Source organism: Phyllostomus discolor, chromosome X, assembly GCF_004126475.2.
Source record: "Phyllostomus discolor isolate MPI-MPIP mPhyDis1 chromosome X, mPhyDis1.pri.v3, whole genome shotgun sequence".
Classification (NCBI taxonomy): Eukaryota; Metazoa; Chordata; class Mammalia; order Chiroptera; family Phyllostomidae; genus Phyllostomus; species Phyllostomus discolor.
This window is the reverse complement of record NC_050198.1, coordinates 1-26,433: the sequence shown is the minus strand read 5'-3', so window position 1 is coordinate 26,433 and position 26,433 is coordinate 1. Positions and strand designations below refer to the sequence as shown.

At 55.4% G+C, this 26,433-nt stretch overlaps 2 protein-coding genes across 2 annotated transcripts; both read right to left on the bottom strand.

Moving 5' to 3' along the window:
* Positions 1–1,254: 1,254 nt before the first annotated feature.
* CLDN34 (claudin 34) lies at positions 1,255–1,902 on the bottom strand. The gene has a single exon (XM_028523411.1). It carries the CDS (start codon positions 1,900–1,902, stop codon positions 1,255–1,257), a length of 648 nt encoding a protein of 215 aa, XP_028379212.1.
* Positions 1,903–14,477: 12,575 nt separating this feature from the next.
* Positions 14,478–26,176, bottom strand: LOC114504967 (protein Shroom2-like; the record flags this gene model as incomplete). The annotated part of the gene is made up of 5 exons (XM_028522794.2): positions 14,478–17,185; positions 18,953–19,225; positions 20,592–20,766; positions 21,937–22,476; positions 25,399–26,176. Coding segments are annotated over 5 exons (2,033 nt in total), but the record flags the coding sequence as incomplete, so codon positions are not given.
* Between the last annotated feature and the right edge of the window lie 257 nt (positions 26,177–26,433).

Below are 26,433 nucleotides of genomic sequence, written 5' to 3'. Positions count from 1 at the left end.
AGCACACTTGTGTACAGTAACTTTTTTCATAAGGTCCCCATTCTGGAAACAACCCAATGAAAAGAAAACTACTTTACACATTCCTCAAAACACATTTAAAAACTTGAATAGCCCTGGCTGGCGTAGCTCAGTGGATTGAGTGTGGGCTGCGAACCAAAGTGTCTCAGGTTCAATTCCCAGCCAGGTTGCAGGCCTGGGTTGCAGGCCATAGCCCCCAGCAACCACACATTGGTGTTTCTCTCTCTCTCTCTCTTTCTCCCTCCCTTCCCTCTCTAAAAAAAAATAAATAAAATCTTAAAAAAAAAAAAAAGAAACAAAGTCCTTTGGAGAGCCCTGGCTGGTATGGCTCAGTTGGTTGGGCATTATCCTGCAAACCTAGAGGTCACAGGTTCAATTCCAAGTCAGGGTACATGCCTGGGTTGCAGGTTCGGTCCCCAGTCAGGGTGCCTACAGAATGCAACCCATCCATGTTTCTCTCTCACATCGATGTTTCTCTCTCTCCCTTTTGCTGTCTCTAAAGTCTAAAATAAAATATTGAAAACATAAAGTCTTTTGGAAATAGAAAAATAGAGGGTCTGGCACAAATAATGCCTCTCTTATCATAAAATCTTGTATTACAAAATGATTAGCCTGTAATTCTGTAACATAACAATATTACACCAAGCATACCGTATGACATTTCATGTGAAACATTAAAATAAAAATGATAAATTATGACACCCATATTATTACCCTAACTAACACACTCAAGCAGGCCTTACTTTCTGCCGGACCCTGCAGATTCGGAGGGGAAGAAAGGAGAGAGAAAGGTGATATGGCAGAATCTTGGTAATTGTTGAGTCTGGTAGTGGGCGTGGGAGAAATTGCTTATACTACTGTACTTCTGCACACTCGGAAAATGTTCTGAGATAGATGTTACTAGTTACCAGCAGATGGATATACCACAGGAAATAAGGCCTGTTGTTTTTAGCCAAAGTGTAAAAGATGTGAGGTTCTCAGAAACTCTTATTACTCACGCAACAGGAATTAAAATTCAGACTCAGTAAGACGCGTGGGCAGCTGGTCTTTGGGGACTATTTTATTATTATTTTTTTAATGAATGCAAGAGCCCCGTGCACACACAGAGCGAAGGGCCACTTGGCCGCCGTCTCCAGACCTTGGAAACTGTTTTCCTAGAGCACCCTGATCACACTCCCCGGACACACCCGGTCATCTCGCGGTTGCAGAGCCGCAGAGCCGGCGCGGCCAGGAATCTCAGATCTCTGCCACGACGGGATGCACTTGGCTCTCGGGGGGCACTTTGTAAAAGAAGGAGAGCAGGCCGCTCAGCAGCATCATGAGGGCGGCCAGGACCGCCACGCTGCTGGCATTCCCCACGTCCTGGGCCCTCGGCTTGAAGGGCAAGGCGAAGGAGGGCGGGAAGGCGATGCCCGCCGCCCTGGTCACCGAGCGGTAGTTGCACACCACGGCCACCGAGATGCAGGTGCCCGCAGCGACCTTCAGAGTGCCCGCGGCGAGGAAGAGGTTCTGCGCGGCGTCCGCGTGCCGGCTGTCCACGAAGACGTTCCGCAGCGCCAGCGCGAGCAGCTCTTTGCCCAGGAGCCCCAGGAGGCTGGCGGCCAGCAGGAGGTTTTGCGCGGCGCGGATGTCCGGAGGCGGGTAGGCGTCCGTGTAGCGGTACAGGTGGCAGGTGATGTGTGTCTTGGAGTAGCTGCTGGGGCGGTAAATGCAGACTTTCCACATCCCCACGCAGGCCAGGCCCCCGGGGACAAGGGGCGTGTGATCCATGTGCCACACCCGCCACTCGGCCAGGCCCATGGACATGATGCAGAAGATGCAGCCCAGGGTGCCGACGGCGAAGCTCGCCATTGGGCGGTGGGCGCTGTGCACAAGCAAGCTCATGGTGACCGCGACTCCAGGGGAACTGCAAAGCAATCAATATACGGCGTCGTGAGTGTGGGACCCACAGGCCCGGGACAGCCCGTCACAAGAGCCAACTCGGGTCTGGCCCTTCTCACTTTGCCCTCAAGGGTCACCCACGTTGCGGAGTCCTGTTCAGATGTACGGGTGCGCCCTAGTTCGCTCAGGCGCTCCTCAGCTGTGGGGACATGCCCACCGGTTCTACCGTTCGGCACTTAACAGTCACGCTGCGATGAACATTTGCACATAAAACCTTGTACGAGCATACACGTTCTCATCTGTTGCGAGTAGCTACCCAGGAGTGAGACGCGTGGGTCATACTGTGTGTGTTCCACTCTGAACAAAGTGGTAATAAACTGTTTCTCCAAGCAGCTGCCCCTTGGAGATGATGGTAGGAACTGCCGGTGGGGAGATTTCTACATTCCCCTCTCCGCCCCCTCCCCCCAGCTATGTGCGAGGGTTCCATTTTCTCGTAGCTTCTCCATTATTGGACCGTTTTAGTCCTTTTGATTATGGCCATTGAAACATAATGTGACCAGCACCCGTTGGTGTGACTCAGTGGACTGAGCATTGGCCTATGAACCAAAAGGTCACCGGTTTGATTCCTGGTTAGGGCACATGCCTGGGTTGCAGGCTGGGCAGTTGGGGGCATGTGAGAGGCAACTGATCCATGTATGTCTCACACATGGATGTTTCTCTCGCTCTCTCCCTCTCTTCCCCTCTCTCGAGAAATAAATAAAATCTTTTTTTAAATCATCATATGACCAAAAGGAAGATGTCCACAATATACCAAGTACAAGCAGCGTGTTGCAAACTCACGTGTGCAATAGGATTGTGGATATGAACAGAATGGAAGTCTTTGTGCTGAGTTACAAACACATTTTAACTGGGCTACAGGGATGATGTGTTTTTCCAGCTGTTTGCATTGTGAGCAATGGCACACACAAAGAAAAGCACACAAAATCTAAGTGTACAACAAAAATGCACATTGCCACAACTCAGCTTCAGAGATAAGATATCACCTCATCCCTGCTTGTCGTTAGTTCTTCCCCTCAGCATGTGTCCCCAAACACCTTGGTTCAATTCTGCCTGATTTTCAAGACAGGAACCATGCCGTAGGCACTCCGGTATGACTAGCTTCCTGCAGTCAACATGGGGTTCATGACAGCAGATTACGATTTTTTAAGTAATGTGTGGCTGTGCAATACTTTCAGATATTTGTCATGACCATAATTTTTTTTGGAAATAAAAGGAAAGAAACTTGTGAAGTAATGGAGCATTAATTCTGGCACATAAATACACTGCAATACCTGGTAGGTATTAAAGTCATTCATTCAGACTTCTGGCCAAGATGGAGGCATAGGTAGATACACTTTGCCTCCTCACACAACGAAAAGAAGGACAACGGAACATTTGAAAACAAAAAATAACAAGAACCACCAGAAAATCAAACTGTATAGAAGTCTGACCACTGTGGAGTAAAAGAAACAGTCATCCAGACTGGTAGGAGGGGCAGACATAGGCAGCCAGGGCGGAGAGGACATGTGGGAAGACAGGGACAGGAGGACTGGGTGAGCCAGCAGTGGCTGGTGGAGCAGGCAGTCCCACCATTGCATGTGGATAAACCAGGAGGAACAACTGGGGAGTGAGACAGACTGTGCAACCCAGGGTTCCAGGGCAGGGAAATAAAGCCTCAAAATCTCTAACTGAAAACACCTGTGGGGTTTGCAGTGGTGGGAGAAATTCCCAGCCTCACGGGAGAGTTCATTGGAGAGGCCCACAGGGTCCTAGAACATACACAAACCCACCCACCTGGGAATCAGCACCAGAAGGGCCCAATTTGCTTGTGGGTAGCAGCGGAAGTGACTGAAAGTGGGGTGAGAGCCAAGCAAGTGGAATTGTTCCCTCTCAGACCCTCCCCACACGTACAGTGCCACAATGCAGCAAACTGGGTTGCCCCGCCCTGGTGAATACCTGGGGCTCCGCCCCCTACTACATAACAGGTGCTCCGAGACAAAAATATAATGTCCACATGAAAGAACAGATCAAAGCTCCAAAAATAGAACTAAGCAATGAAGAGATAACCAACCTATCAGATGCACAGTTGAAAACACTCATAATCAGGATGCTCAGAATTGGTTGAGTATGGTTGCAAAATAGAGGAAGCGAAAGCTATGAAAAGTGAAATAAAGAAAAATATACAGGGAACCAACAGTGATGGAAAGGAAACTGGAATTCAAATCAACAGTTTTGGCCAGAAGGAAGAAATAAACATTCAACCAGAACACAATGAAGAAACAAGAATTCAAAAAAAAAAAATGAGGAGAGGTTTAGGAACCTCCAGGACAACTTTAAACATTCCAACATCCAAATCATAAAGGTGCCAGAAGGAGAAGAGGAAGAGCAAGAAACTGAAAACTTATTTGAACAAATAACGAAGGAGAACTTCCCCAATCTGGCAAAGGAAATACACCTCCAAGTAGTCCAGGAAGCTCAGAGAGTCCCAAAGAAGTTGGACCCAAGGAAGCACACACCAAGGCACATCATACTTACATTACTCAAGATTAAACAGAAGAAGAGAATCTTAAAAGCAGCAAGAGAAAAGGAGACAGTTACCTACAAAGAAGTTCCCATAAGACTATCAGCTGATTTCTCAAAAGAAAACTTACAGGCAAGAAGGGGCTAGGAAGAAGTATTGAAAGTCATGAAAGGCAAGGACCTACATCCAAGATCACTCTATCCCGCAAAGGTGGCGTTTGGAATGGAGGGGCAGATAAAGTGCTTCCCAAATAAGGTCCAGTTAAAGGAGTTCATCAACACCAAGCCCTTTTTATATGAAATGTTAAAGAGACTTATCTAAGAAAAAGAAGAAGATCAAAACTATGAACAGTAAAATGACAACAAACTCACAACTATCAACAACCAAACCTAAAAAAAAAAAACAAAAAACAAGCAAACAACTAGAACGGGAACAGAAGCAAAGAAATAGAGATCACATGGAGGGTTATCAGTGGGGAAGAAGAGGGGGAATAGGGGAAAAGGTACAGGGAATAAGAAGCATGAGTGGTAGGTAGAAAATAGAGAGGGAGAGATTAAGAATAGTATGGGAACTGGAGAAGCCAAAGAACTTATATGTACGACCCATGGACATGAACTAAGGGGGGGGGGGGGGAATGCTGGAGGGAGGGGGCTGCAGGATGGAGGGGGATAAGGGGAGAAAAAATTGGGACAATTGTAATAGCGTAATCAATCAAATATACTTAAAAATAAAGTAATTAATTCAGTGTGGTATGAAGCAGACATTAAAATAAAAGAGCATTCAGCAACATGGGAAAATGTCTGTGGTGGAGCACACTGAAAATGAGGACAGCCCCTGGCTGGCGTAGCTCAGTGGATTGAGCTCGGGCTGCGAACCAAAGCATCGTAGGTTCGATTCCCAGCCAGGGTACATGCTTGGGTTGCAGGCCATGGCCCCCAGCAACCGCACATTGATGTTTCTCTCTCTCTCTCTCCCTCCATTCCCTCTCTAAAAATAAATAAATAAAATCTTTAAATAAAAAAAAGAAAATGAGGACAACAAGCTCAGTGCATTAGAGCATCGCCCCGTACACCAGAAGGGTGCAGGTTCAAGCCCCAGCTGCAACATGTATGGAAGACAACTGACACATTTCTCTCTCTCTGAAACCAATGAACATATCCTCGGGCAAGGATTTAAAAACAAAATGAAGGAAAGAAAACTGTAAGCAGGTATCATGCATGCTCCTATTTTTGTGCATCATAGACTATATGAAGACTCAAACAACTGGGGTTACTAGTGAGTTTTGTTCTGTCTCTGTATTTGAAGGTGAAAGTCCATTCCTTTTTTTTTTTTCATAGGAGAAAACGGGCTTACATAGAGCAATAAAAGGACAGAAGGGGGGAAAGAGGGAGCAGCAGGGGACATTGAAGCTGCTTCAAAGAGCACATCGTAGGGTACAGACTTCATCCTGTGGGTCCCAGCAAGAGGCACAGGGCGAGAGACCTTAGCGACCGTCGGCAGGAATCCCTCCATGTGGCCAGATGTTCATAGAAGATGCATATTTAGAAAGATCATTCCTGCCCTGGCTGGCGTAGCTTAGTGGATTGAATGTGGGCTTCGAACTAGGCATCACAGGTTCGATTCCCAGTCAGGGCACATGCCTAAGTTGCAGGCTATGGCCCCCAGCAACTGCACATTGATGCCTCTGTCTCTGTCTCTCTCTCTCTCTCCCTTCCCTCTCTAAAAATAAACAAATAAAATCTTTAAAAAAGAAAGAAAGAAAGAAAGATCATTCCTTTGGGCCAGGTCATCCTGAACAAATTATTTGGAGGGAACACTTTAACTGGTGCGTCGGCAGGAACGAGACAGTCAGCTTGAGTGTATTGAGAGGGCTGGGAGTGTTTCTTCTGTGATAAATACAGCACCCAGCAGCTGCAAGCTGGCTGCGGGGTGGGGGTGTGTGCGAGGGCTGGAGAGCAGGACCCACATGCTCAAGGGGATGGAAGGTGTTCCAGAGGAAATTCAAGTGCAGGGAAGAGACAGCATGCCACCTCTGCTGCCACACAGGCTCAAGTGGCTCAGTCTGTCACCAAGGGACAGGGGACCACTCAAGCCCACTCGCCTTTTGTATGGGACAGTCAAGAGAATAATCCCGAGACGAACATCAAATGTAACGAACAAGCGAAAGTCCCGGCCTCCCTCTGACGTCCCAGGCGTGGGCCAGAGATTCCGGGGCCTCCAACCCGGGCGCTAAACCATCCTGTAGTGCGGGCAAAGCCACATTCGAGAAGTCGCTTCGTCCTCAACTCAGCGGGTTCTCCCCAGCACGTTTGTGTCGCAGCCCTGGCTGTCCTGCTGAGCAACCCCACAGAAAAGGGACTTCCAGGGACATGTGTCTGCCTGGTGAGGGGGTTTTGCAAGGCAGGGACGGGTGAAGGCGGTTTGCGAGGGAGCAGAGGCGGTGCAGGCCCCCCGGCACATGTGCTGGGACACAGGGGCGTAAGACCTGCAGGGTCATTGCACACAGGGTGCTGGCATGAATTACGATGTCCACGCTAAAGGTTTTTTTTTTGGTTTTTGTTTGTTTGTTTGTTTGTTTTGGATAACGATTTCCTACCCAGAGCTGATGAGCTGGAGCTGTTAAATCGGAACTCCTAAGAAAGAAGCCCAGCATCTCGGCCACCCAGACCACATGGTCATCGTGAGGCAGAGGACAGCTTTGTCGCTATGATATAAATCGTATGAATCTCCACGACCTCATGCGAAGGAGGGAGAGAAACGGACACTTCGGCTTTAGGCTCCGGAAGACAAGACTTCCAGCCCTCCCTCTGGGCTCACTCCCCCCAGAAACTCGACACTCCCTTCACACACCAGCTGGTCCCTTCTCTGCTAATGGGCCCCTTCCAGCCCAGCCCCCGACGAGCCCAAGGGGACTGGGAAGGGTGCTGCCACACTGGTCTAGATGTCCCCTCATCAAACTTCTGTGGGTCCCTAACGTACCCAGTGCACGCTACACGTATCCAGCACTTTAAAACCCTTGAAGAAAAATTTGGAATACGGAGGCTTCTCGACGTGGAACTGAGTGGAAAGGGGGCCGCTTTGTAGGTTCTACACGGTTTGCTCCAGGGCAGGAGCACCTCAGAGAATCCTAAAAAGGAGACACTGTTCTGCTGTGGCCCACAGGCGCCTGCAGCTCATTTTTTTTTTTTTTTTTTTTGCCCCCCCGGGCACATTTCCACCACGGCTCCATTGTGGTTCCTCTGTCAAAACAGCTTAACTGAGACATCCTTGGCACACAGGAAATCCAGCGTTTGCAAGTGTACCGTTCAGTGGTCCCTGCATCTCCACAAGCCTATGCGACCACCGCCAGCCTCTCGTTCCAGGATGTTCTCAGCCCCTGTGTGCAGTTATGCCTCCTTCTCTCTCTCCTAGGCTCTGGGGCTGCCCTGACTCACTCTTTGTCTCTGCACATCTGTCTCTTGCAGACACGCCATACAAACGCAGCCACACGACCCACAGCCCTAGGGCCCGGCTCATCACCGAGCACCGTGTTTTGGGGGGTTCACCCTTACATGCATCAGTACTTCATTCCTTTCCACGGAGCAGTCATAGTGCGCTGTGTGCCTACTCCAGCCTGCAGCTTATTGGCCCATGTAGAGCAGTGGATGGACCGTCGTTGACATTTGGGGGCTATTTATTATAGACGATGCAGCCCTGGGCATTCATGTGCGAGTCCCTGTGTGGGTGTAGTTGTTCAACTGACTTTATTTTGCATTTATTTTTTAACCCTCACCCGAGGATATAATGATAGTGATTTTGGAGAGAGAGACAGAGGGAGGGAGACGGAGAGACACAAACACCGATGTGAGAAACGCCGATCGGTTGCCTCCTGCACGCACCCCGACCAGGGATCGAACCCGCAGCCTAGGCATGTGCCCTGACCGGGGATCGAACCCACGACCTTCGGTGTGTGGGCATGACACTCCAGCCTACTGAGCCACCTGGCTAGGGCTGGGTGTATGTTTGAATCTGTCTTGGGCATGTACCTAGGAGCGCCATTGCTGAGGCGCAAGGTGGCTGCTTTATGTATTGAGGACCACCCCCCCCCACCCCGTGTTCCCCAAAGTGGCTGCACCATGGGACAACCCCACAGCCACAACTCCTCCCCCGAGACACTTCCTCCTTCCTACCTGTTTGGCTTGGGTGGCTGCGTATCTGAATCGCTACGCCCTCTCGGTGGGCAGGGACCTTGGGGGTGAGGGGCACTTTAAAAGTGATTAAAACACAAATATCCAGCCAGACTCTGGCTCCTAGCCTGAAAGGCCCATGGAGTCCCTCCTTTGGAATTAAACACGGCTCTCGGAACTGTGAAACAGTTTCCCTAAGATGGGGACCCTGTGGGTGCAGTGTCCTGGGACACGCCGGCGCCCAGTGACGGTGGCCACAGAGCCCTTACACACGGCCCAGGTTCTGCGGCGTCCCTGGCTCAGGCGAGCACCTCCAGGAGCTAAGGGCGGGAACACCGTGCACAAAGCCGCCTCTTCTCAAGGGCAGTCCGATTTTCCCCCCACTAGACAGAGAGACTCCCTGGGTGTCAGATAACTGGGAACACAAAAGAGGAGAGGGAACAAGGTCAAGAAGACACACGCAGAGCAGCCTCCGGGAGAGGTGGATGTTGTCGGAGCGTGTGAATGAACTTGAACCGGGGCCCTGAACTACCAGCAACCTAGAACCATTAGGACGGCAGTTGGACGATGACAGCACAAAAGTGCCCTGTACCAAGGCCTCAGAATGGGCACGGAACCTGCTGGGTGCCACAGGGGAATGAGGCGCCCTGGGGGGGGGGCGGGCACTGTGGTCCGTGACTGGTTCGCTCCTCCCACCTCCTTCAGTCTCCCCAGGTGTGCACACTCACCTTCTGCTGCTTGAGTCCGTGCCACAAGGGACCCGCCAACGGGAATCAAAATGTAAACAACACCCAGACGCAGCCGGTAACCATCAAGAGTGAGTGAAACAAGCAGTGTGTGGCCAGGGGCTCAAAATACAATAAAGGAGGACCAAGAAAGCACAAGAGCGAGTCCCAAAACTCATCATGGAATTATCCCCAGATCCAGCCACCCCACTTCTGGATACATACCCCAAAAGAGACCACAGTAGGGGCTCACACAGACCCTCGCACGCCCATGTTCAAAGCAGCGTTATTCACAGTAGCCAAGAGGCGGGAACAAGCCCCGGGTCCACCCACGGGTATTTGGAGACAGAAAATGTGGTCTGTTTACCCCGTGGGGGAAGAGTCCTCAGGCATGAAAAAGAAGGGAATTTTTGTACACACTCTGGCATGGGTAGACCATGAAGGGAAGTCTGCCCAGTGAAACCAGGCACGAATACAGTCTCATGCCACTTTCAGGAGGCACCTAGGCCAAGGTTATCAGCTGGAAGCGACCACGGTTGCCATGGGCTGGGGAGGGGGCCGGGGAGCTGGCGTCCAGTGGGGACGGACTTCCAGCCTGCGGGGGAGGGTGGGCAAGTTCTGGAGATGACGGCAGCACGACACGGGGCAGGGCCCCAGTGGCCGTGAACCGTACCCTTCACAAACGTGAAGGTGATAGGGCACACGTTTGTTACCTCGACTCTCCGACGACAGGACACACACAGCAAAGGAGGCGGGGCTCCACTGCCCAGCGCGGCGTCTCTCGGCGTCTGCGCAGAGCCCCCAGAGGGGGCTGGGCCAACCCTGCGTCTCTGGGAGGTCCTGCCAGTGGGCTCCCGGCTGTGGGCAGGCCGGACTCTCCGCCACTCCACAGGCTTCCGGCCCGTTACCGCGTTCCACCCCACCGTCAAGGTTCTCGTTGCTAGGCCCCACCCACCATGACCTCTGCCACTGCGCTCCATGACCACAGCCTGGGCTCGTTTTCATCCCTGTGTCTCCGCTGGGTCTGCCCACTTTCCAGGGCGGGGGTGGGTGGGGTGCGGGGTGTGGGGGGGGCGGTTCAGCAAGGACCCATCAGAGTCCTTGCAGGGTGTGCTTGACCTGAGCCGCGGCTCCTCATCACGCTCTCCTGTCCCCACCAATGGTCCCTAACAGATCCCCTGCTTGAAAAGCACAGTGAGAACGTACCTGTGCAGGTGTTGTTAGTGGAGGTGGCCACCTATTGGGTGAGGGTCAAGGGAGGAAACGCCAGGGACGGGGAACACAGAAGGAGAGGCACCCTTCAGGTGTGGGACAGGACCCGCGGCTCGGGGCTGAGATCACCGCGTTCTTGGAACCTGGTCCGCGTGAGCAGGACGGGAGGGGATGTGTCAGGTGACTCGGCACAGTGAGCAAGTAGCCGGCCAAGACTGGGGATAGTGGCGAATGGTTGTGTGTGTGTTTACATATAAGAAATGAGGCTGCCAAACAGGCACAAGAAATTTATTTTTTATTTTTTAATAGCCTTTATTTATTGTTAGAGAGAGGGAAGGGAGAAAGAGAGGAGAGAAACATTAACGTGTGCCTCATGCACCCTCTACTGGGCACCTGGCCCACAACCCAGGCATGTGCCCTGACTGGGAATCGAACCGGTGACCCCTAGCTTTGCAGGCCGGTGCTCAACCCACTGAGCCACACCAGCCAGGGCTGTATCTTTTTTAATTTTTTTTTTAAATATTTATTTTTAGAGAGAAGGGAAGGGAGGGAGAAACAGGAGGAGGAAAACATCCGTGTGTGGTTGCTCTCATGCGCCCCCTACTGGGGACCTGGCCCACAACCCAGGCATGTGCCCTGACTGAAATCCAACCGGTGACCCTTGGGTTTGCACGCCCACACTCAATCCACTGAGCCACACCACTCAGTGCTGAGGGCTAAATGGGGGTTCAAGCTCCCCTGGAATTTCCTGCTTACACTGTCTATGATCTGGATATTTTTCTAAGCAAGCAAATGGGGAGGGGTACAAAGATGTACGTGAAAAACACACCCAATGAACTTCCTGGGGTTACAATGGGGACAAATAGAAAAGGAATCCTAAAAAGCCCACTTAGAGAGTATGTTATAGTAAACCATTTTATGTCTTTATAATGACATATTACACAGGAGAGTTCAACCATGTGTTGAAGAATAATTTGGGGCAAAGTTTCTAACAGTCTTAGTAAGAGGCAGGTTCCAAAACTACAAGATCAGCCCTGAGTGGTGTAGCTCAGCGGATTGAACGCCACCCTGTGAACCACAGGGTTGCCGGTTCAAATCCCAGTCAGAGCACATGGAGGAGGGGGGATTTCAGGCCAGGTCCCCAGTAGGGGGTGCACTAGAGGCAACCACACATTGATGTTTTTCTCCCTCTTTCTCCTCCCCTTCCCCTCTCTAAAAAATAAAATCTTTTTCAGAAAGATGGGATCAAGTGTCACAGGTTCGATTCCCAGTCAGGGCACATGCCTGGGTTGCAGGCCATGGCCCCCAGCAACCACATATTGATGTTTCTCTTTCTCTTTCTCCTTCCCTTCCCTCTCTAAAAATAAATAAATAAAATATTTTTTTAAAAAAAGAAAAAGAAAGATGGGATCATATAATCCTGTTTCTTTAAAAAAAAAAAAAAGGGGGGGGTGGCGAGGGAGGAAGAATAGAAGGGGATGGAGAGAGAGAAAACGGGTATGGGGGGAAGCACATCCATGATGCATCATCAGGTCCCTGGCACTGCACCTCTGAGGAGTCTTCAGCGTCCTCACCTCACAGGAGCGAAAAGGACCACTGCAGGGGTGGCACGGGACAGCACCCACGAGGGGCCTGAGAGACGTCATTCCTCCGAGCACCGGATGCTAGTGCCGCCTTGGGGCTGCCGGTACGCTGCACCTGGTGCAGCTGGTGCAGCTGGCTGCGGGGAGGGCGGGGCCGCTGGGGAGACAGATGTGGGAGAGGGGGGAGCAGCCAGAGACCTGCCACCTAATGCTGGCTGTGCCGTCACTGGTAGGCGGCTCCACGGAGTGTCCGAGATGCCCAGTTGGTAGCCTGGCACACACGTATGGGTAAAATATATTGTTAGCTCTGGACACACAGACACACGTGTGTGTGTGTGTGTGTGTGTGTTCTAGCATGCCCAAAGCTTATTTGGATAGACATCTACACAAGATTATGTGTAAAGGCCATGGTCTTTTGGCCCCATCCCAGGGGCTGGGAGCCCCTTCTATTCAACCCTGAGTGTCCTGCGCTGACACCAGAACTTGCCATCCTCAGAACCGTGTCTGTCAAGATATGCTGCCACTTCCCTGGCTGGCGCAGCTCAGTGGATTGAGCTCGGGCTTCAAACCAAAGCATCGCAGGTTCGATTCCCAGTCAGAGCCCATGCCTGGGTTGCAGGCCATGGCCCCTAACAACCGCACATGGATGTTTCTCTCTCTTTCTCCCTCGTTCCCTCTCTAATAAAAAAAATAATAAATGAAATCTTTAAAAAAAGATATGCTGGCACTTGAGATATGAAACTTGTAAACGCAGGGTGGATGCAACCCAGGCTCCCATGTGCCTGCGATACCCCAAGTGAACATTTAAAATAGAGTCCTCACCCAAGGACATGCTGACTGAGTTTGTGTGTGGGGGGGGGGGAATGAAAAGAGGGAAACATCAATGTGGATGTGAGAGAGAAACCCCCACTGGTTGGCTCCTGTACCCACCCCAACTGTGGACAGAACCCGCACAACCCAGGCAAGCATTCTGAGCGGGAATCGAACCCACAACTTTTTGGTTTACGGGACGATGCTCCAACCAGCTGAGCCAACTAGCCAGAGCAGATGGGGTTCTTCACTGCACGCTTACCTGGCAACCGTACCATGCCCTGAAATGCCCTTGCAAAGAAATACAGTGAGTCCTTACCTCACGCTGTCGACGGGTTCTCAGAAATGGTGACCCTAGGCAAAACGACATCTGAGGAAACCCATTCCACTAGTCGCCAGCTACTGGGTATACACAGAAGCTCCTACGACACAGTTCTGGTCACAAAACCACCACCAGACTTCAAAACAAAGAGCCCCAACACTCCTACATGAAATACGGAAATGTACGAGAGCTACATGTACATTTAAGAAAGCTAAACACCAGCGAAAGAATGAGTTTTGACTTTCCAATCCGCAGATTCCAGTTGCCTCTCCACGGTCTAAGCTTCGGGCCCCCGAGACATGCCCCGGAACGGGCATTTCTCATGCCCCCGACCGAGGGCAGCCCCTGTGCCTGGGGGGTGCACAGGAGGGGAAGGTGTTCCCCCACACCCGGGCTGCATGCCGGAAACAGGGGGATACAGGCGTACCCGTGCTGGCCTGGCTTCTCAGCGCGTGTGCCGCACATAGCAACTCAACCCGACCTCACAGTAGCTCTTCTCCAAACACAAAGGGGGAAACTGAGGCTTGGCGAGGCTAAGCCAAGAGGGCAGAGGCAGAGGGTCTCTGCTTCAGGAGCTTGGGCTGTGGGTCGGGGTCTGTTACAGCCACTGGGTGCGAGCAGGCCCTGGTGTAGGGGGTGGAGTCTGTGGGCAGCCTCAATCCTTCCCTGTAGCTGCCCTTGGCCAGGAGACTGGACGGTTCTCCTTGCTCGGAAGGGGTTCATCCCACCCCGCCCTGCCCCGCGTGGACCTCGGGTTTGGCCGTGGGACGTGCTTCTGCAAGGGAAGCTCGGCAGGTGCGGCAGGAGGAGCAGAGACCTGAAAGGCACCTTTGTCTCTGGTGTCATTTCCGCCCGTACCTGCTACCTGAGGTGCCCTGGCCAGGAGGAAGATGACAGGCACGTAAGGACCAGAGCCTGCAGAGCTCAGAACTGCTTTGCCCTGCACACAGTGGGTGTTTTCCAGCTGCGAGTCATGCAGCGTGCCTGGGGCAACAGCTAACCCACGTCACCCCTGTCCCTGGTGTTTCTGGACAGCCAACACAGCGGCCCGATGTATCGAGTGGCATCGGCAGCCACACACACGCGTCACCCCATCCCGCAGTGAATCCATGCTTTCGGAATCCGACCAACGGGGAGGACCCTGTCCTTGTTTGCAAAAGCCGTCATCGTCACGTCGGTAAATCAGAGACACGCGCCGTGCACTCGGAGACACTATTTATTTCGTGAAAGTCAAGCAGGATGGTGTGTAGAGAGAGGTAAGTGTCGGGCGCGACACCTTGCACACGCTTTCCACAGTGAGCCGCGGGGGCACGGGGGCTGCCTGAAATCGGGGCGTGCCACAGCGGAGCGACGCCACGGGCTCAGGAGGCAGACCCCCACCCCTCCAGGAACGCCCGGGGCAAACAGTAGCACCAGACGGGTTTTCTAGGCAATAATGGAACTATGTACAACATCACGTATATACATCGACTCGCAGGAATCTTTGGGTCCCCCCCTCCCGGTACTCCCCAGACACGGAACAGGCAAACAGGGGAACAGCACTGCATGTGGCCACGTATGAGAAAGTGCTCGGGACACATCGAAGGCAGGGGACGGACACACAGACTCTGTTCTTCACACTGGACAGAGCTTCGACACCAGCACAAGACTGCATCGGAGGGGAAGGCATCACAGACGAAACCTCGGGTCTAAAGGAAAAAGCAAACACACGGAAAGGAGGGTGGTGGCCTCCCTGGGCAGGGAGACCGGGGGAGGTCCACCAACAGGCAGCTGGACCTTCCAGTCTCCGGAGCTCGCGGCTGGGCGCCAAGGAGGACACTTCGTTGGCGGGTTGCTCAAGTCACAGAGCTTCCCCCGGTGGGCATGAAGACGTCTGGAAAGGCCTCTGTCTTTCCGGGGTGGGTGGGTTGCCAGAGAGAGGCTTATTGCCTGTGTTAGCGGGGCGTGCCCGTTCGGACCCCTGTGCGCGGCTCAAGGAGGTGGGCACGGGAGTCCGGCTCCCCCGCTCTGGCTCCTGAAGGACGGACACGTGTCCTGAGGCATTTGTGCGCGGGTGCGTTTTGATAAGGCGGCGCGGTCCCCCGTCTGACAAAGAGATGTCTCCGCACTTGCTGGGAAAGTTCTTTTATGGCAATGAGGGGCATCGTGTAAGACAATGATCCCTCCGTCAAACAAGTGTCCAGATGTTACCTTCACGTGAACTCATCCAAGGGATCCCCCCGCCATCAACCACGCCTGTGGTCAGGTGGGCATCCGTGGAGACACGCACAGCCCTACGACGATTTAGGGAGAAGTCAGGAGGTCCCAACCAAGCCGGTGGCGGCTCCCCAGCCTTCCCCTGTGCGCAGGTATGTGCCACGCTGGTCCTCTTTGGTGCAATCTCCTGCCCGCGTTTCAACGGGGCTGTTTTTCTCTGATGGCAGATGTTTTTGTACAGTCCTTTACATATTCTGGAGATAATTCCTTTGTCACACGTGTGACTTGCCAATATTTTCTCCCAGTGTGTGACTTGTCAACTAGAAATGGACAGCACGATGGCGTGTTTTGTTTTGTTTTAAGTGAACAGACTGTCTTTAGAATCTTGCCGTTTCCATCCACACACGGGGCAGAGTCTGTGAACTCAATGGCAGGTTTATACTGGCGATGGGACCTCGGAAACACCGGAGGCTGGATTCTTCCAGGAAACGGATCGGAGCCTTCACGGCCATGCTGGTCAATTTAAAGAGGGAAAAACGGGGACGTAGCCGATCACCACGAACGGGACCGTACGCACACAAAACAACTGTTCTGGGGGGAAAGGAACTTGAGGAGCATCCCGCTGGTCTCATGAGACACATATCGAGCGAGCACGAGACGACCAGACACACATCTCACCACGCCACTGCACGCCGCAGGACAACCCCCGCCCCGTGCCGCCAGGGCAGGAGGCGGGCGAAGGGCCTGCGCCCCGTGCACGGGTGTTGCGGCATGCTCACACCCTGCACTGCGGGTTTCGCGAGAGGGCACCCGACGTACAGCTTACGCGTTTCACAGCTGGTTTTGAACCACTGGCGAAGTAGTCACCTTTACAAAATGTTATTAAATTATCATCATCACGGGCTTTGTGAGGTCAGGGCACGCCGTTAACATGAGAGAGACAAGGAACACTAACACCGTGGGACAAACGTGGATGAAAGAGGGAGGCCCGTGGCCGGGAGGAGTCCCACGGGAGGACGTGGACCCGGGGTCTCCTGCCGTGCGCCCTGCACACGCCCTCCGTTGCTTCCCAGGAGGCTGGTTCAGCAGCGAAGGCGGGGGAGGCAGGACCCACTGACCGCCACGCACGAGCCCTGCATGCACCACAGGCCTGGAGCCCAAGGGTGCGGGGCAGAGACTGCCACGGACCACAGACTAGGCGCCACGTCTGGTTCCTTGGGAAGGAGAACGGCCAACTGGCAGCCACCGGGCACTAAAGGGGAACCAACAGCTTCCATAAATCGTCCCAAACACACGCGGCAGTCCCTGCTTTCCCCAGGGCCGCCTCGCCACGGCAGGGAGGGTTCTGGCTGCGGGACACACACACAGGCCGTGCTTCCGCTCGCAGCCCGGGGGACTGCGGCACCAAGGCCCCGTGTGTCCACTCCCCGCCGGCGAGGACCCAGTCATTTGCCCCTGTCGGGCTGCAGGCTGTCCACCAAGCACCGGAGCTGCTCCTCGCCCAGGTGGATCTTGTCCTCCAGCTCCCGCTGCTCGATGATGAGAGCCGACTTCATCTTCACGAAGTACTCGTAGTCCGCCAGGCTCTCGTCGCTCAGGTAGCTGGCCAGGATGTCGAACACCAGGCGCTCCCGGCGGTCCAGGTTCTCCTTCAGCTCCTTGGCGTCCTCATGCTGCTGCACGAGGACCCGCTGCTTCTCCAGCAGCGATTGCTGCGGGCAGAGAGAGAGACGCACCTGTGAGGGACCACGGCAGAGGCAGGGAGGGGGGCTTTGGCCAACGCCCCCAAACCACCAGTGGCTCTGGGACCAGGACTACGCAGCCCTGACGGGACCCGCACAGAACTCTGGGGAATTTGCGCAGAGTGGACACACAGCCTCAGCGGGCCCCCATCCAGTCCTCACACCCACCCCCCATCCACCCAGTCCTCTCGGACCGCACCTACCTGCCTGCAACGGCTACCAGAAATAGCCCCCACCAGCCCAAGAGTGATCAAGACACTAGAAACCACAGAATTTGGTCCTGGCTGGTGTGACTCAATGGATTGAGTGCCGGCCTGCGAACCAAAGGGTCGCAGGTTCTATTCCCAGTCAGGGCACGTGCCCGGGTTATGGGCTGGGTCCCTAGTTTAGAGGTCTGTGAGAGGTGACCACACATTGATGTTTCTCTCCCTCTCTTTCTCTCTCCCTTCCCCTCTCTCTAAAAAAGAAAATAAATAAAATCTTGAAGCAAAAAAAAAAAAAAAAAAAAAGGAAAGAAATTTCCAGGCAGGGTTTCTAAACTTTTCCAGTAGGAGGAGCCTGCGGGCAGACGTGCAGACAAGGCTCAGGCGGGAGCAGGGAGTGGGGCAGGAGAGACTCGAAGGGCTATGGGGGGTAGGTTCCCTCTCTCCTTGCAAGGGTCTCACTAATGGGCACACAGACGACCCCATTCCCAATAGGGGGCACTGGAGGTCACCCTCTACCCACAAAACATGCGCATCGGTTCCCTAGGTCCCCCCCACCCCAGGGTCACAAACGCAGACAAAGGAAGCCAGGAACACAACTCCAATGTCAGCGGGGGCCGGGGGGTGGGGAGCGTGCCAGGAATTCTTTCCTCAGTGGGATTTTCTCATGTTCACTGGGCTGTCACAGACTTCCTGCTACCCTAGTGCTTTGCAGCTGGGCAGAGGACTGTGGGCCACGGCCACGGGCCAGCGTCCAGGAGGCGGGTGCGCCCTGCAGCGTGCCCACACAGCGGGAGCTGCCACAGAAGCCGATCTGGGTGTGCAGCCCCTGAGCACACACTGGGCCAGGCTGTGCCACCTGCCCCTGGGGGCACCTGCACTCAGGTGCTTGCAAAAGCAAGGTGCCGTGAGCTTGGCTGGAGAGAGGGGAGGCTACGCCAATGAATTCCAAGCCAGAAGGGAAGGAGGTCATAACAGATTCCAGAAATCCGGCTCAGGCTAAGATCGGTTGAGCGCCCTGATGACCGGACACTGCAGACTTGGTGGGGAGGACCTCGTGGTCTGCCTGCGTGTTCCTTGTCTATCTGGAGACATGGAGGAAGCCTTCTAAAACCTCACTCTGTGTCTCCCAACTCATCGGCCAGCCTGTCTGTCTCGGAAAACCTGAGCTGCCCCAAACCCACACGGAGGGGCTCGTTCAACACCAGCCACACTGAAGACCTGGCCACCGACGGGCGCCTCAACGTGGCAATGGAAGGTGGGAGGCGAGGCAGCTGCACACAGCCACGGGGGTGCCAGCCCTTCTGCTCCGAGGGATGCCGTGAGGTGAGGGCGGTGAAGCCGGTACCGGGAGGGCCAGGTTTCCCTCCATGACCGGAAGAGAGGGCTCACTCCCCTTCAACAGCACCCTGTACTAGGAGGTGGGCAGGCCGCTGTGTGAGGCTTCACGCCATTCACACGACAGCCCAAGGACAACCTTCCCACACCAGCGCCCCAGCCCCCCCATTTCCAGGTCAGAGGCGGTCCTACGTACCCGATCCCCAGGGGAAGTACTGTCGTCCAAATTGTTGAGGGCGTTCTCCACCCGGGCCAGGCGGCCCGACAGGGACAGCAGGAGGTTCACCACCTTGTCCAGGTCCCCGATGAACATCCGGAACTTGTCGAACTCGTTGGGCTTGCAGACGTCCTTGGCGATGGCCTCCACCTCGTCCCCGAGGGCGTTGTTGGCCTGGATGTCCTCCAGCAGGCTCTCGCGCGCTTCCCGGAGCACCTGCAGCTTGCGGCTGATGCTGTCGATGAGCTCCTGCTGCGGGGCACAGGGCGCAGGCAAACACGCATCAGGGTCACCGCCCCCAGCCCTCGACCGCTACGGCCGCAGCGGGCAAACCACACAAGGGCTTCAGCAGCACCAAACCACAGAGGGTGCATAAGGCCAGGGGAAGGATACTGACTCCCGGTGACATCACTGCATTTAATTTAGAGATAAAATAAACCGCCCTGGCTGGTGTGGCTCAGTGGATTGAGGGTCAGTCGACCTGTGAACCAGAGGGTCACCAGTCTTGATTCCCAGTCAGGGCACATGCCTGGGTTGTGGGACAGGTAGGTCCCCGGTACGGGGAGCGCAAGAGGCAACCACACATCGATGTTTCTCTCCCTCTCTTTCCCTCTTTCCCCCTTCCTCGCATCCTCTCTAAAATAACTAAATAAAGTCTTTACAAGAAAAGAAATAATATAAACCTCTTTTCATCCTCTTGATGTTTTATCAGATTACAGAGACGCTGACCTCTCTGCCCTACTCATGGTAAACCTCATGTCAACCTGACTCTTTGCAGAAATTCTCGGGGTCCATGTGAAACTCCGTGCTTCGTATTCTGGGAATTCCCAATTTACAGAGGGAACTGAGACGCACGTCCAGTACTGAATGCCATGATTAAAAAGGATGTTCTACACAGAATTAGCAATTAAAAATTTAGACAAGCACCCTGGCTGGTGCAGCTCAGTGGATTGAGCGCGGGCTGCGAACCAAAGCATCGCAGGTTCGATTCCCAGTCAGGGTACATGCCTGGGTTGCAGGCCACGGCCCCCAGCAACCGCACATTGATGTTTCTCTTTCTCTTTCTCTCTGTCTCCCTCCCTTCCCTCTCTAAAAATAAATAAATAAAATCTTTAAAAAATAAAAAATAAAATGAAAGAGAATGGTGCCACCTTAGTTGATATTTTTTTTAAAATCCTCACCCAAGGACATTTTTTCATTGCTTTTGGGGTGGAGGGGGGGAGAGACGGAGAGACATGAATGTCACAGAGAAACATCAATTTGTTGTCTCTTGTACGCTCCCCAACCAGGGACCAAACCTGCAAACTGGGCAACATGCCCTGATCGGGAATCGAACTCGCAAACTTCCGGTCTACGGGACGATACCCTCACCAAGTGCGCCAAGGCCCACTTAGGTAATTTCCCACTGGATCGCAATGCTGAAGGAAAGCAAAGGGATCCAGGTGGAAAGCACCGGAGTCAGAACGGAAGGCTAACCACAAGGGCTTAATATGTCCAGCTGTGGCTCTTGTTCACAAAAGACCAAGTCAGGCACCCCCCACCCACGGTGCAGGTCCCCGCCAGCCCACACCCCTGCCTGCCTCCCAGCGGGCTCCCCTCTGGGGCCCCGCGTTCCTACCTTCTTCACGGACAGGTCGTGGTCCAAGTCGCTGCCCGAGGAGTCCTCTTCGGGCTCCTGCTGCTCCTGCAGATCCTTCATCTTAATCAGCAGCTCCGCCTTGGGGGCCGACGTGCTGTAGTAGGTGGAATTGGTGGCCAGGAACGCGGCCACCGGCACGCTGGGCTCCTCTCTCCTGGGGGACAAACGTCGGAAGGCCAGTGAGCCGCGACCGTCCACGGAGACCGTTCGCTGAGGACCTGGGCCACCACGGAAGGATGCCCGCCAGGGCGGAGGCGGCACGGCCAGAGTGGGAGAAGCAGGCAGGTGGTAAGATCGGGACTGCACATACCTGGCCAGGGGCATACGCGTACAACCTAATGCACGTGGTTTCTAAAAGGCGGGAAATGCCTATCAGCCCGGGTGCGTGTGTACACATGTGTCCACGGAAGGGAAGGGGGACAGACAGATGGTTTTCCCCGGCAGTGTCCGAGGCGCATGAGGATAGCGCAATGGATACCATCCATTAGAGATGCACCCCGTGCACCCTCCTATCGGCAGCCACACCGCCTCCCTGCGGCTCTGGTCCCTGCCTCGCCCTATTTCCCCCTGCAGCTCTGCGCTGGGACTCTGGCGCACCGCCCCATGGAGCCAGTGCGCATCGTGACGCACAGGCCGGCTCACGTGCCCCTCTGCAGGCAGACGGCTGCCTGCGTCATCCAGGGAGGCGTGTCCAACTCCCAGGAAAGCTAGCTCTTTCACCCCCGTGCACACACAGCTGCCTCTGCTCTCTGACCAACACGTCTCCTCGCGGACACGCCTTCGCTCCTCCCGGGACAGGTGTCCCAGCCTCCGCACTGGGACCCTGGGGTGGTGTGCTCTGTGGCAGGGCCAGCGGTGGGCACCGCAGGAGGTTTACAAGCATCCCCGGATCCTGGGTCTCCCTTGAGCCCTGCCGAAGAGAGGCCAGGAGCCTCTCTCCCGCTGGAGACAAGGAAAACTGTATGTGGACATTGCTGCCCATCCCCTGAGGGGACGCAACTGCCCACTAAGAACGGCTATGCTGTAAAAACGAGTCCTACGGGCATCAGTGACAACCACACTGGTCTCACGCCAGAAGGCCCGGCACCTACGGTAGGTGTATATCATTTCTGTGCCCAGGAGGAGCTCCGACATGCCCGACCTTCTCTTTCCGAGGGCCACACATAGCCAAAGCGGGCTACGCATCGGGCGGTCCTGAGAGGTACCCCGCCCCCAGCCCCGCACAAAGCAGTTGAGAAAGTACATCAACAGCTAGGCCCCCCCACCCCCACCCCGTTAAAAGCCTAATGGGTGCCGGCCGCGCGGAGCGTAAGCCCCTACTCACTTCTCCTCCGTGGTCCTGGGCGAGGGGACTTTGGGGAGCAGCTTCCTGCGTTGCTGAGCCTCCTCCAGGAGGTGCTCGTCCTTGGGGAAGATGCCCTCCATGAGGTCCCTGGTGGTCTTCATCTTCACGCCGGGGTCCAGGATGTCGGCCAGGGACTTGTCCTTCCCCACGATCTCCCGGGCCAGCTCCTCCGACTTCAGGTCCTCCGCCGTGCGCTCCCTGGCCTTCACGTAGCTGAGCGCCGGCGGGGAGGCGCGGCCGTCAGGGCCGCCGGGCGCTGAGGGCGGCGGGGGTGGCGGCGGCGGGGCGCGGGGCTCGGGCTCGGCGCCCGGGCGGCTGTACAGGCAGAAGCGCGAGTAGGACTGCTCCGAGGTGCTCAGCGTCTTGATCTGGTCGCGCTCCAGCCCGCTGGGCAGCGCGGGCGGCTCGGCGGGGGCGCGCGCCAGGCCCTGGCGGCTCTCCTTCTCCGGCTGGCTCTCCGAGTGCACGATCTTGATGGGCACCATCTTCACCGTGGTGTTGTCTATCAGCCGCTCGATCCTGCCAACACAAGAGCAGCCGCTGGAAGGCCGAGTGCGCGCCCGGGGCCGCACGCCCACCCAGGAGGAGAGGCCGGCGCGGAGTCCCTCTCCACCTGCATTCCACGCGCCACCACCCAACACTTGAAGGCGCCCTGCGCGCACAGCATGTCATACCGGTGAGGTAAGGGCCTCGCAGCACACCCGGGGCTCACGGCTTCTGGATTACCTGAAACCATTCACTAAGTACACACACTTTTCCCTTCTTCTTTTTTTTTGTTTTAAAGTCCTCATCCAAGGACATGTTTACTGATTTTGGAGGGAGAAAATGCTTGGGCGCATGAGAGAGAGAGAGAGAGAGACAAGGAATGAGAGATAAAAAAGACAGAGAGAGGGAAAGAGAGTGAGAAAGAAAGAGAGAGGGAGAGAGGGAGAGAGAGGGAGAGAGGGAGGGAGAGAGAGGGAGAGAGAAAGAGAAATATTCATCAGTTTCCTCCAACCAGGAATCAAACCCACAACCTAGTCATGTGCCCCGAGGGGAATAGAACCTGCAACCTGTCGGTGCAAGGGAGGATGCTCCAACCAACCGAGCCACCCTTCCCCCACTTTTCCTTAAAAAAAAAAAAAAAAATAGTGTCTCAGTACAGGAAGCTGGAGACGCATCCAGAGCACCCACAGGAAAGAGAAAATGGAAAGCCATAGTCTGGCCAATACGATGGGGCTGCATTCTGGACACCCCGAATGGCAGCTGGTGCCCCCCCTGCACGTCACTGGACCATACCCCTGGAGACCCTGCAGAGGACCACCACCAGGACAAAACGCGTTCCCAGCATTTTTTAAGGACATATCGGGAAAGAGAGCCCTCTAGTGGTGCCCAGGAAGAAAGAAGAAAAGAAAAAAAAAAAAAAAAAAAAAACAAGCCAAAATCACAAGCTCGACTCCCAGTTTATTTCCAACTCAGTGCGCTCAACCTCACTTCTGCAACGAGACCCCGGCACAACTAGTTTTATGGAGCCAAGGGGCGCTCTAGACCCCAAATTAAACGCTGTTCTCGCCCCTGACCTGGTGGATGGATCTTCCCCCGTTCATGAGCGTGTGGTGCGCAGGCTGATATGGAACAACTGTGTGTTCTCTCCCCCTCCAGTGGAAATGTGCAGAGCAGACGTGTTTAATAAATATAGTGGTTCATGTACCATTCTTGTCACATCACCTTCCTGAGCAAAGTTTAAAAGCCTGACTACGCAGTCCTGGCCGGGTGGCTCAGCTGGCTGAGTTGCCTGGGGCACCGACCCACACACCAAAAGATGACGGATTCAATTCCGGGTTAGGGCACAAAGGCTGCGGGTTCGATCCCTGGTGCAGGTACATATGAGTGACAACAAACTGATGTTTTTTTCTCTCTCTCCCCACCCCCCTTCCTCTCTCTGTAAAATCAATAAGCATATCCCTAGGTGAGGATTAAAAAAAATTTTTTAAAAGGCTAACTATGCAGAACATACCACTTCGCTCTGCTAAAGTTTAGAGGGAAAATTCTGGCCTGTTATGCAAGCAACAAGAATCAAGAAACCCTCTTTTTTCCTCCCTTCACTGCACCCTTCCCACCCCCGGCCGCCAGCAACTGGCGCCTCAGGCAGCCCGCGGCTCCCCGCGTGGGCGCAGAAACGGCATTTCCAACAAAGGCACAAGTACAATATAGAAGGCGCCCAGCTCAGCCACAGGTGGGCGTAACTTCCCAACACAGCATCTCCGCCTGGTCAAGCACCGAAAATGGTCCCCCCCTCCACAGGAAGAGTCTCAGAAACGGTCCCTTTGGAATGAAGAAAACATGGAGCGGATCTCATCAAATCCTAGCTGAGAGGGACCAGGCAGAGCGCAGCACGGCAACCTCTATGGGACTCGGTGGCCCTCAGATCCGGCGCCCCCCGCAGGTAAGTCAGATAGGGCGCCCCCTGCAGGTAAGTCACCTGCCGCCCGAACAGGCCAGCCCCAAACATCGCACAGTCCGTCCCGCGCCGCGCGCACAGCCACTCCCGGAGCCGGTCAGCCTGCACGCCACTCGGGTACGCGCCACGACCCACTCAGGAGACTCAAACACGAGGGTCCTGGTAACCCACAGTAACCACTGTGCCCAAAGGACAGAGCACCCCAACCCAGAAACAGGCTCCAGGAGGGTGCCTGGGGGCCAAACACGCGGGGGCCGGTGAAACTCCAGGGACCCAAATCGTCTCCTGCCCTCATTTCAGAACGAGACGGAAACTCGCCGCTTCTTCCAGGTCTCAGTTCTTCAAAGGCACGCAGACGGGAGGGGCCAACACCCCCACAGTGAGAGCCCTTGACTGGCTGGCAGGTCCCGGCTGCCCCAGCCCCGGCACGCACCCGCATCTCCAAGGGGACGGCCCACAACCGCGCGCCTGGAACTCGGGCACCCGCACCGGGGCACGAAAGCAACGTGCCTCCCGCTTCCAGACGAGGCGCATGCCAGCCTAGGTTCCTCCCACGACAAGATCCAGACGAAAAGGCGCATGGAAGGACCGCATGGGGTGAAACACACCCGTTTCGTGAAAACGGGTTCTGGTTACAAACAGAAAACTCTGGAGATGCCCGCGGATATTGCAGACAGGACAGGTTAGGGGCTTGGAGGAAGGGGGCAAGGGACAGACAGGACAGGTTAGGGGCTTGGAGGAAGGGGGCAAGGGAGGGTCCACACCGTCTTTCCCATCTGTGGGGGTGGGGCAAGGCAGCTCCCCAACAGGCTGCAACCCCTGGAAGCCGTGGTTCCCTCCCTGTTCGTCCCCAGGACCACCTGGAGACTCGGTGTCTGGGGCCGATGCGCGGCTCCCCTCAGGGGCGGCCCTGCAAACACGCCCCGAAAACCCCCCCTCGGTGGGAAGGGAGCTCGCGGAAGGGGAAGCACGCCCGAGGCCACCGCCCCGGGGGACAGTACCTGGTGGACCCGTCGTCCTGGATGAGCAGGGGAGGTTTGTCCGTCAGCTTCTGGGGGGCGAACTGAGGAGAAGGGGAGCGCGAGGTCTCCATGCTGGACGTCTGCGGGGGCCGGGCCTTGGGAGGGGTCGGGGCTTCCCGCTGGGGGCAGGCTGGGTGCTCCTCTACATGCCGGTCCAGCTCCGCGGCTGCGGGCTTCGGGGCGGCGTCTGCGCGCTGGGCACCGCTCAGCTTCTCCGCCAGGGCACCGGGGCTGCGGGGGAGGGCCGGGCGGTCCGCACACACCTCCAGGGCCTCAGGGGACGGCGTGGGGAGGGGCCTGCCAGGCGCGGCCAGGTGATTGGCCGCAGGTGCGCCCGTGGGAATGGCACCGGCGGGTCCCCTGAAATGTCTTGGCTCGCGCTTGGGTGGCGGCGGCCTCTGCGGAGCTGGCCGCTTGGCGAGGGACGCTGCGCTCACAGGCCGGGGGTCCGGCCCTCGAGTGGGCGGGGCCGAGAGGCCGCCTTGAGTTTGGGATCCTGGGCCGGGTGGTGGTGGCGGCGGGGACAGTGGGTGTGCAGGGCTGTGGTCCTCTGAGTATCTGTAGTCACACGGGAGGGTGCCCGCTCTGTTGCGGCCCTCGTGGGGCGCCTCCGCGGCGTCCTGGGCATGGGACGGCTCAGAGCCCCGGGCCGGGTGCCGCGCGTCCCGGCGTGCTGCTGGGCTGACTTCTGGACCCTGGGCATCTGCTTGTCTGGCGGGAGAACGAAGAAAGATGAGCAACCGAGTCCCGAACAGGACTGCAAAGAATTAAACCCACAGGCACCCCCCCCACCCCGTTCCCACGAATACAAGCTCTGGAGTCCCAACACACCCCGGGCACCATCAGGCTGTGTGCTGGAATGTCCTCCCACTGGGTGTGAGGTATTAAAAACACACGCACTTGCCCTGCCCTGGCTGGTGTGCTTCAGTTAGACTGAGAGCCGGCATTTGAACCAAAGGGTCACTGGTTCGATTCCCCCTCACGTCACATGCCTGGGTTGCAGCCCCAGGTCCC